The sequence below is a fragment of the Mus pahari genome, chromosome 2 (assembly GCF_900095145.1).
Source record: "Mus pahari chromosome 2, PAHARI_EIJ_v1.1, whole genome shotgun sequence".
Taxonomy (NCBI): Eukaryota; Metazoa; Chordata; class Mammalia; order Rodentia; family Muridae; genus Mus; species Mus pahari.
The window spans coordinates 104828481-104839825 of NC_034591.1; the positions used below are offsets into that span (position 1 = coordinate 104828481).

Here is an 11345-nt window from a genome sequence, read left to right on the forward strand (position 1 = left end):
TGTAGCCCTGGCTGTCCCAGAACCCAATGAGGACCAGGCTGGACTCAAACTCATAATCTGCCTAGCTCTGCCTCCTGAATGCTGGAATTAAACATGTACACCACCACCACCTGGCTCAGCCTGCTGCTTTCTTATAGAACCCAGGACCACAAGCCCAGGGGTGGCCCCATACATAGTGGACTGGGTCCTCCTATATCAATCACTAACTAAGTAAATGCCTACTGCCTGCAGCCTAATCTTATGGAAGCAATTGAGGCTCCCTTCTCTCACATGGCTTTTGTTTTGTGTCAAGCTGACATAACACTACCTTGCACAGGGGTTATATGTACAAGGAAAAGATGGGGATGAGGGCCGCTAAAGTCTTGGCTAGGGTGGCAGGCACTTGTCCTGAAGAAAAGAGGAGATTCTGTGTTTTAGATTCACGGATAGGTGGGCTAAAGGCAGGAGAGGAGTAGATGATAAAAAGCCACTGTGGTGACTTGCATAGGTGTGTCCCCCATAGACTCACACGTTTTAATGCTTAGCCATAAGGAGAGGCACTATTGGTAGATGTGGCCTTGTAGGAGGAAGTGTGTCAGTGTGGGGGTGGGCTTTGAGGCCTCCTTAGCTCAAGCTAGGCCACTATTGCAGTCTCTGGCTGCTGCCTTCTGATGGAGATGTAAAACTCTTTGCTCCTTCAGCACTGTGTCTGCCTGCCTGATGCCCACCATGCTTCCTGCCATGATGACAATGGACTGAACCCCTGAAACTGCTAGCCAGCCCTAATCAAATGTTGTCCTTTGTAAGAGTTGCCTTGGTCATGATGTCTCTTCACAGTAATGAAACCCAAACTAAGACAGTCTGCTTTCAGTACTGGCAAATTAAGTCAAAGCATGCACGTACATTAAAAGAGACTTTGTTGAACAATGTTTACCAAGACTGGTTCTGCCCCTTATGCAAAGAGTTAGGCCAAGAGGGCCACACCAACATCAATAGTCACACATCGCCCAGGTGGCTTCTAGTTCCTAAGCCTGGGTAGGAGCTCTGGGCAGACCTGCCCTCAATACTCAGGCACTGCTGGGGCCCCCACCAAGGACACCAGTAGCAGACCATTCACCTCTCTATCCAGAGCCTGTTTCCATAAAGGTCTAACTCTAAATGGTCTACCCTGCACCCCAGGACACACCAAGAAAACTGCCTAGGGGAAAGCTTAATAATCCCCTGAAGTTCCTGAAAGCCCTCAGCTTTCAGATAAGCCTGGCTACCCCAGGATCTTCCAAAGGCTCAGATGTATACTAGTCTGTCCCCAGGATTCTCTGATACCTATGGCCAAGCCACAGTACTGCTAAGACCACAGAGTAACACCAAGCTAGAATTTGAAGTACAGAAATCAAGGCAGAGGCCATCAAGGATAAGCTCCAAGCTCCAAGTTCTTTCCTAAGGCCAACACAAAAGCAGGCCCTGGCTGGTACCAGGCCCTACTGTTCTGCCTCTGAGGGCTGCCAAAGCTCCACGCTAGAGCTGCCTTCTCCCTGTGCACAGTAGCCTTGGCGCAGCAGTCTCTGCCAGTCCTCCCCTCAGGGAGGATAGAAGTTTCCTACTAGCTAGGTCTCACCGCCTTTGCTCAGAACCTTCCAGTTTCCCAAGAACAAAGCTCCTTTAAGAGTTAGCCAGCAGAGTCCCTGTTTGGCTCACTTCAACAAGGCCACTTAAAGCAATATAGCGAGCTCTGCCATCCTCCATGATGGTGCTCTCCAGCCTCTGAGAAGCCCCACATCCTTACCATGGGATGAGCTGCTCCAAACCAAGAGTCCTTGTTCCCTCAGCCTGGGCTGATCCCTGTGCCCAAGGGAGAGCCACTTACAATGCCTCTGACCTCCCAGATGTTGCTGCCATCCTCAGATAAGGAGGCTTAGGGGCTCACAATGCTTGGGCTTAGAGACCTTGTAGGAGGTTCCTGATGGACAGCAAAGACTCAGCTCAAAGAGGTGCTTTGGATCCAGTCACTGAGTATCTACCATATGCAAAGACTCAGCTCAAAGAGGTGCTTTGGATCCAGTCACTGAGTGTCTACCATGTGCTCGCACGGACAGAATACCAGCATCCTCTGCTGTGAGTGTAAGCTTGTGGTCCGTGCACGCTGGGTGCAGCCTTGGGATCTGAACCGTTCCTGGTTATCACCAACCACTCTGTACCCTCCCCACCCCCACCCCCACGCCCACCCCCACGGTGTTCAGTGCCTTCCATGTCTGATATCAAGCCACCACAGTCTTCATACGCCACAGAACAAGCTCTAGGCACAGATATTTCCTTTCTTATTAAAAACCTTTAATAAAAGTACCTTTCTCTGAAACAAGTTATAAAAATAAAGTCACTAACTCAAAACTCCTGTCCACAGGACAGGAGAAGGTGAAATGGCTTTCCCAGAGGGGGATCATGGGAAAGTAAGCAGTGCCCAGACACGGGGATGGCTCCACCACTGACCACAGAATTCCATCTCAGGGTAGACACACCATCTCAGTCTCCCAGAGAAGATATTTCTCAAATTGGATGTAATTTGAATAAAAATCATGTATTTTTTAAAATTGGCTACTAGTTGATCCTTCTTGATTCCCCAAAGCACAGAATAGGGCAGAATAAATTTTCAGAGAACAGAGTTTACACATTCCAAGACAAAAATAAATGGATCCATACGGTAGCAAAGGCATCTGTACAAAGGCGATGGTTACTAAAGCATTCAATACCTGGCAGCTTACTGGGAAGGGACAGGGCCCTACTATCAGGCCAGCTCACATGTCCAGAAATGGAGGCAAGCTGAAGGGTGAGAAAGACACAGGCCTTCCAGCGCCAGGCAGCTTAGTCACAGCCCAGGGCAGCTATGAGGATGGCACGCCATGGCATACCAAGCACACCCACCAAGTCTTCCAGAGTTCAAGAAGGGCTCTGGCTCAGCCTAGTACCCCAGGAGCCGCTTGGCTTCTTCACTCTGTGCCTGCAGGGTCTCACTTGCATATTTCTGGAGCAGTTCCATTTTCTTCCTCCGTACAAGCGCCTCCTCAATCTGTGGACACCCACAGTAAAGAAGTCACCCTTCAGCAAGGCTACCTCTACCATAACCCAAGCAGGGACTACCTGCAGGGACAAGGTCAGCAAGTCTGGGAATCTGCAAGAACCCAGCCACTTCCCTAGCAACGGTGATCAAAGTTCCTGCTTATCACTTCCGTCAAGATGGCCCTTCATGGATCCCACACCCCTTTGTGAACACACCTCAGTGTGCCACAGGGTTAGGATTCAAGAGTGCACAGTGAAAGGGAGGGACAAGGAACACCTGGAAAGGTGAGCCTCACCGGTGGACTGACTCTAAGAGCAGCACTCTGCCTCAGGGCTCACAGCATCCAGCCTTCCTCCCCCAGCATCCAGCCTTCCTCCCCCAGCATCCAGCCTTCCTCCCCCAGCATCCAGCCTACCTCCTGCTGTGATGGCACCGGCACGTGAGCAATGAACTTCTGCTGACCATCTTCCCCGGCCTTCTCCTGGCTGCCTTCCTCATCAGACTGCGTAGAAGATGAACATAAAAGTCATGAGCAGGTCACCAGTGACATAAGCACCAACACCTTTATAGAAGTGTCACCCAGCTGGACCTCGTGGCACAAACCTGCAATCCCACACTTGGGAAGCTAAGGCAAGAGGCCTGCCTCAAGTTCCTGCCAGTCTGGGCTACAGAAGAAGTGACCCCGTTCCAATAGTAACAATAAGAAACAAAAGCACCACGGAGCTGGAAAGTCATTTTAAGACCTGCCTCAACAATGTAGTAAAACTCTACCTCAAAACAAAAAGAGGCCCGGGGACAGAGCTCAGTGGTAGAGGCTTACTTCCCCAGTAATACAAAACAAGCAAGCAAACAAACAAAACGCTTAAAACAGGTAAAATTGGGGCTGGAGAGATGGCTCAGCGGTTAAGAGCACTGACTGCTTCCGAAGGTCCCGAGTTCAGATCCCAGCAACCACATGGTGGCTCACAACCATCCGTAATGAGATCTGATGTCCTCTTCTGGTGTGTCTGAAGACAGCTACAGTGTACTTACATATAATAACAAAAAACAAAAAAATGGGTAAAATTATTTTAAAGGAAAAATCTTTTCCATTATTTTTACAATAAAGGAAAATCCTGTTGGGTGGGACCCCTGCACAGCTCATCACACCAGCTACACTGGTCTGTGCCCGACCACCAACCAGCCAGCTGTCCTCACCCATCCTGGCTTGGTACATGCTGCTTGCTTGGTTCCTGCACCTAGCTGAGCATGCTGTGTCTAGGCCATTGGCTGAAGACCTGAGGAGTCAGGTGAGGGTTTCTTTGTAACCCAGAGAAAGCCCAGGGCAGGGCACGCTGCCACCCCCAGAGAAAGCCCAGGGCAGGGCCCACTGACACCCTGCTTCACACGCCTTACTGATCCCTGCTGCAGGTCCGCTGGCCTGCAGGAGCCTCCCTATCTTGTCACACATTCACAAAGTCATCAAACCTGTCCCAAACCTGCTTCTCTGCCAGGGATATACAAGCAAGTTTCATCAACTGTACGTGGAAAACCTGTCTCGTCTCCCCTGTCTCTGAACAGCAAATCAGAGGTGTTCAGACTGGTCCATGCTGGACCAATGGAGTCTAGGACCCAGAGGCTCTGCTTGAGAGGTGAGGATCATAACCCCATCCCTGGTCACAAGACTCTGCAGAAACCCATAGGCCTGTTTCCATCTGTGAAGTGGGTTAGAAGTCTACTCAAGAGCTCCTGCTGAGCCACAGAAGTGCTAAGGTCATGGCTAAAGCTTCTGTGACCTCAACTGGGTTTATATACTGTCCTCCATCGTTCAAGAGAATCGGCCTGTTAGAAGGAGGCTAACACTAGGTCCCTAGCCCTTCCTGTTTGGAACCCGCCCTGTGCTCCTCCGAAGGGTTACCACAGCCATCCTGCAGGTGAGGAAGATGGGCTCTGAGCCATGGCCCAGTCCCTCCCCCAAGTGTACTCTGTAACTCAGAGGACACTGAGCACCAAACAGGACCCATGCCTGTACCTCCTCCTCCGTGACAGCATAGATGTTGATCTCCTCTTCCTCCTCCTCCTCCTCCTCTTCCTTTTCTCCCCTTGCCAGCCTAGCTTCTCTCTCGGCTTTCCATTTTTCCACCAGCTCAGCTCTGACTGAAGACAGAGGAGAATAGAGGACTATTTAAAACACATTTCAGTGGGCTGAGAGACCAAGATGTCCCCTTTGGAAGAAGACCCTGATTCTGCCCGGGGAGTGAAAACTGCTGCAAAGGACAGTCTGTCCTGCTGCAAAGGACAGTCTGTCCTACAACGCCTCTAGCCTTAAGTACGGTAGGCAGGTGGGTGCAAGGCAGGCTTTATGACAGTGTCTCTGACCTCTCCAGTGGTCGGCTGACATGCATATGTGAAAAGGAGAAGAACAATGCACGCTGGGCCCCACCCTCACCAAGCATTCCCAAACTCCTAAGGGAACTGCCATGCGCCTTCTCAGGCTGGCATGGTATGCTCGACAGCGAAGAAGCAGCCGCTGGTATGGACACCACCTCCCTTTCCATCAGTAAGCTGTCAGCTGTGCAAGAAGCAGGTCTAAAGCTACTGGATACTACTAAACAAGTTCAGGAAAAGCTAGCTTGCAAGATGAGCTTAGCTAGATTGAGCCCTCCCAGAAACTGGATCAGGACAGAGGAAAATCTGTGGCTTCACCTGCTGTTCTGGGACCCAGCATGACCCTAACTGCCTCACCTGCCACCTAGATGTCAGATCATTGCCAGTCCCCTGCAGACCCTCAGCAACAATACAGCCAGCTTTTGGTGTCATGCACTGTTTCATTTACAATGGAGAGAACAGAAACCAGGTGCCAGCTATAGAGACACGCCCGCGGACATACGTTTCTTCTCATATTCTTGTTCCAAGGGCACAATAACTCCATCATCTTCATCCAGGTAACCATAGTATTCAAAATCAATGGCCTTCATGAGCTCAGCACGTGTCTTTCTGGGAGGAGGAAGGGCTACAAGAAATGGCAACAACTTAGTTGAATTCCCAACAAGCTCATCCTTGAGCCAAACCTTTCCTCCACACAGGACACATGACCATGGAGATGCCAAAGTCAGCACTTCTCTGTGTCATACATGGGACCAAGTGAGCGCACCCACCCTTCCTAAAGCTGAAGCTTTGGTCCAACAGAGTGGAACCTAATTAAAGTTTATCCTTAGGCTACCTGTATAGGCCAGAGATAGAATCCTTGTTTCACATGCCCGAAGCCTTTGGTTTAGCACTCAGCATTACAAAAATAGATATATACCAAGTAAATAAATGGAATGTGTATGGTTTAAATAGACAGATCTGGGGATGTAGATCAATGGTGACCACTTTTTAGTAAGCCCTAGAGTCCAGTTTAAAGTCTGAGGCACTTTCTAGCAACACCTTCAAACCCACAGGTCCATAATAGTTTTATAGGCAGAGAAATACATCATTCATACAGAACTATTCATACAGTCCTGAAAACACTAGGGATAACCTAAGACTGTAAGTCATGGCGTGGTGGGGTATCCTGAAGCCTCTTTAACGCTGTTTTACAACCCAGGAATCGGTACAATGTTCTCTGACACAAACAACCACATGGAAAATAAAGCACAAGCAGGGCAGACGAGAGCAGTCAGGCCCATCAGACCGGACAGCTGTCTAGAACACAGATGTAATTATCAAAGAGAAAGCAAATGAAAACTGTAACACTGGTCTAAGAATAAAGGCTGACCACTAGAGAAGGGAAAACGGCAGGGGCTGAGGAGACAGCTCAGTGCTAAGAGCACCACCATTCTTCCAAGACCTCAGATTGGTTTCAGCATCCACACGGTAGCTCACAACATCTGTAACCTCAGGTCCAGGGAATCTACTGTCCCCTTCTGGACTCTGGGGTGGGGGACACAGCATGCATGGGCATACATGCAGGCAAAAATACAAAATTAAAATATAACCCAAAAAATTTTAAGAAAAATATATGAACATTTCCACTGGTAATCAAATTTAATTACCCACTTTATGAATTACAGAACTAAGCAGGGAATGATAACAAACATCCCTGATTCCAGCACAAGGGAGGCCAGCCTGGACTACCACACAAACTCCAGGCTGGCTTGGGCTGCACAGTAAGACCCTGTCTCAAAACAAAACAGGAGATGGCTCAGCACCAAAAAGTGTTTGCTATGCAAACCCAATGACTCAACATCAACTCTGAACCATGTAAAGGAGCCAGATGCAGTAAGAAGCACATATCTGTGAATCCAGACTCCTGCATCAAGATGGGAAACAGAAACCGGAGAATTGCTAGGAAGCCAGAGGGCAGGCCAGCCTAAAGTACACAGCATAGAGGCTTAAACAAGAGAGCCTCTGCCTCAAATACAGCAGGAGAGAGCCAACTCCCAAGTGCTGTGTCCCTACATGCACATGGGAGCACACATGTGCCTGCACTTACACACAGACACATAAACATTACTTTTATTTATTTATTTATTTATTTATTTATTTAGGTTTTTCGAGACAAGGTTTCTCTGTGTAGCCCTGGCTGTCCTGGAACTCACTCTGTAGACCAGGCTTGCCTCGAACTCAGAAATCCGCCTGCCTCTGCCTCCCAAGTGCTGGGATTAAAGGTGTGCGCCACCACTGCCTGGCAACATCATTTTTTAAAATCACAAAAATCTTCTAATTATGAAAACTAGAAACAAAGGCTGGCCCACCAACAGAACATGGCTTAAAAAATGGCTAATCCACACAATGACCCTTCCCGCTTTCCTTCTGGTGCTGAGGCCCTAGCCCAGGGCCTCCCCACACGGGCTCAGCAGGTGCTTCCCCATCAGTCAGTTGCCCCTGTGATGCACTTGAACTCTTCACAACCATTGTGGAGGAGCTGTTCCATGCATGCATCAAGGGGTGTCACAAAATTATGGGACAGCCATGTTTTGGCAGACCTTCAGTCACTGCCTAAATCTGATAATGGCAACTTTATCAGCCACTTTAGGTCATGTCCTGTGAAGGGGAGCTCATCACACTGGCGGGAGCAAAAACACTGCCATCCTCCTGACCGTAAGGAATAGGTTTAAAGTGCAATCACGTGAAATAGAAGAAAACACCTTCAGTCAACTGGGATTGATTAATACTTTACCTAATGTGGAAAAACTAAGCCTACAAGGAAGGGGCCTACAAGGAAACCTGAAGATAACAATGGGTCCCAGTCACCTCTACAGAGTCCTGCAGTGGGGTATCAGGGGGACCTAAACCTCTCCTTAACTCCATGCCCACCACTCTTGAGCTAGTCCTGGTCACACAGGAGACTGAGGCAGGATAGTACTCAGTCCTTCGAGTTTAAGACATGCCTGGGGTACAACGGAAAGGCTCTGTGTCAACAGCGGCAAAGCCTACAACGTAATGAAAACCCAGCTAAGGGCTGAGGATACAAGTCAGTGGCGGAGTGCTTGTCTAGCAAGTGTAAGCTCGTGGGCTCAAATCTTAACAAGGCAGAAAACTTTAGTGCAAAATGCAACGATGAGATGGCTCAGTGGATTTTGGTACTCACCAGAGGTCTGATGACACACTAATAATGATAATTAAAATAAAGAAAAACGAAACATAGATGAAAACAAAACAAAACAAAAAAACAAGAACAACAATCACATCAAAAACAAGACATGATGATGCAGGTCTGTAATCCCAGAACTATGAAGGCTGAGACAGAAGTTAGCTGGCAAGTCTTAGGCCAGCATGAACAATGGTTTTGTTTTTTGAGTTTTTTTGTTTGTTTGTTTGTTTTTTGTTTTTTAACAAAAAGGACAGGTGTCTATAATCCTAGCAGGTGGATACAAGAAGATGAGGTATTCAAAGCCAGGGCTACATGAGACCATACTACAAAAATATAAAATAAACTTAGAAAAACAAATTTTAAACTATTTTTAAAAACCTGGGAACAGTAATTCCTACCAGATAACATACAGCATACTTCTCTCACTCAGTAGCAACAATTATAGGCCAACGCACTCTCAAACACATGAACTACTTACGTTCTTTCTCAAATAGCTCTCTGACACCAGGCAAATCTTTTGCTGCCCCGAAGTACTTGTAACCTCGGTTTCCTGGGACTTCTTTACCTTCATGATCCAGCATCTTGGGGCCAACTTTCTTGTTGGGAAAAGAAAGAGGAAGAACGGATCTGATACACGAGCCTGCTCTTTTGTTTACAATACAATTTGAGGTGATGTCACGCATGAAAAACACTCTACATAGAAGAACATTTGTGCACTGTTTTCAAAACCCTTAAAAGTGAACCTAGAGAGATGTGGCTCAGGAGTAGTGTTTGTCTAGCATGCAAGTAGGCCTGGCTTGATTCCCAGCACCACAAAAAAGTAAGCTTAAAAAAATAAAAAATGGCCTGGTGTGGTGGCGCACGCCTTTAATCCCAGCACTTGGGAGGCAGAGGCAGGCGTATCTCTGAGTTCGAGGCCAGCCTGGTCTACAGAGTGAGTTCCAGGACAGCCAGGACTACACAGAGAAACCCTGTCTCGAAAAACCAAAAAAAAAAAAAAGTAAATAGATAGATAGATAGATAGACAGACAGATAGACAGACAGATAAAATAAAAACGCTGGCCCAACACAGTGGCATACACCTTTAATTTCAGCACTGAAGGAGCTATGGAAGGAGGCCCAATGACCCGAGTTTAATTCCCCAGGATCCACATGGTAAAAGAGAAAAAAAACTTCTATAAGTTGTCCTCTGACCACTAAATGTGCATTCTGTGTGTACATGCACACATATAAATAAATGAGTAAGTTAATAAATATCATTAAGAAAAATTAAGCCGGGCGTGGTGGCGCACGCCTTTAATCCCAGCACTTGGGAGGCAGAGGCAGGCGGATTTCTGAGTTCGAGGCCAGCCTGGTCTACAAAGTGAGTTCCAGGACAGCCAGAGCTACACAGAGAAACCGTGTCTCGAAAATCCAAAAAAAAAAAAAAAAAAAAAAAAAAAAAAAAAAAAAAAGAAAAGAAAAATTAAAAATCAGGCTAGAGAGATGGCTCAATGGTTAAGAGCACTGACTGCTCTTCCAAAAGTCCTGAGTTCAATTCCCAGCAACCACATGGTGGCTTACAATCATTTGAAGTGGGATCAGATGCCCTCTTCTGGTGTGTCTGAAGACAGCTACATTGTACTCATATACATAAAATAAATAAATCTTTAGGAAGAAAAAGAAAAAAGGAAAAAATTAAAAACCAAAAGGAAAAAAAAAAATCAATGGGGCAGAGGATGCTAACGCGCACTGTGCTTCCTTAAACCTGAATATAACTGGGTGTGGGGGCGCATGCCTAGAATCTCAGCACTTGAGAGCCTGAGACAGGAAAACTGCCACAAATTCAAGGCTAAGTTAGGCCACATAGTATTAGGCCAGCCTGAGCTACAGAACGAGACTTGGTCTGAGAGAGAAAAAACAAACAAACAAAACAAAACAAAACAAAAAAAACCCCAACAGACAAAATAAAAATATATCAAGGGGGGCTGGTGAGATGGCTCAGCAGGTAAGAGCACCCGACTGTTCTTCCAAAGGTGCAGAGTTCAAATCCCCGCAACCACATGGTGGCTCACAACCATCCTTAACAAGATCTGACTCCCTCTTCTGGAGTGACTAAAGACAGCTACAGTGTACTTACATATAATAAATAAATCTTTAAAATTATATATATATATATATATCAGGGGGCCTTGGGATGCACCAGCATCAGGGAAGACCTAGCTGACACAAGGCTCAGCACCACATAAAACCAGGCATGGTGGTATATGCCTGAAACCCCAGCACCCAGGAGGCAGATTAGCCATAGCTACTTCAAGGCCAACCTGAACTACATGATACTCTGTCTCAAAAGGTAAACAAACAAAAATAGTAATAAATATAAAAAATAAGATAGAATGGAAAATGCCGAAGTACATTACAGAATTTTCTCAGCACACTTTGTGTGCATCACAAAGCAGTATAAAGTGTGTGTGCTGAGGCTAGAGAAACGGTTTAGACTGTAGAAACACATCCTCTTGCAGGAATCTGCATTCAATCCCCAACATCCACACCAGGAGGCTCACAGGTATTCTGCTCGAATATAACAGCAGCCTGTAACTCCAACTCCTGGGAGATCAGACTCCCCAACACTCATGTTTGTGTTCTCTCTCTCTCTCTCTCTCTCTCTCTCTCTCTCTCTCTCTCTCTCTCTCTCTCTCACACACACTCACACACACACACACACACACACACACACACACCTAAATTTAAAGTTAAAATAATGTACAGGTGGCAGGT

The 11345-nt window shown here is 47.0% G+C and overlaps 1 protein-coding gene across 1 annotated transcript in view; it reads right to left on the minus strand.

Annotated features, from left to right (window-relative positions):
• Positions 1 to 2265: 2265 nt before the first annotated feature.
• Positions 2266 to 11345, minus strand: part of LOC110316863 (pre-mRNA-splicing factor ISY1 homolog) — a 24037-nt gene continuing 14957 nt past the window's right edge. The window contains exons 7-11 of the mRNA XM_021191237.2: positions 9067 to 9180; positions 5901 to 6023; positions 5043 to 5167; positions 3447 to 3533; positions 2266 to 3040 (exon numbers count right to left, since the gene is read on the minus strand). Of these exons, the coding sequence (XP_021046896.2) occupies positions 2933 to 3040; positions 3447 to 3533; positions 5043 to 5167; positions 5901 to 6023; positions 9067 to 9180 (557 nt within the window). The 3' untranslated portion in view covers positions 2266 to 2932. The remainder of the gene's footprint in view (positions 3041 to 3446; positions 3534 to 5042; positions 5168 to 5900; positions 6024 to 9066; positions 9181 to 11345) is intronic.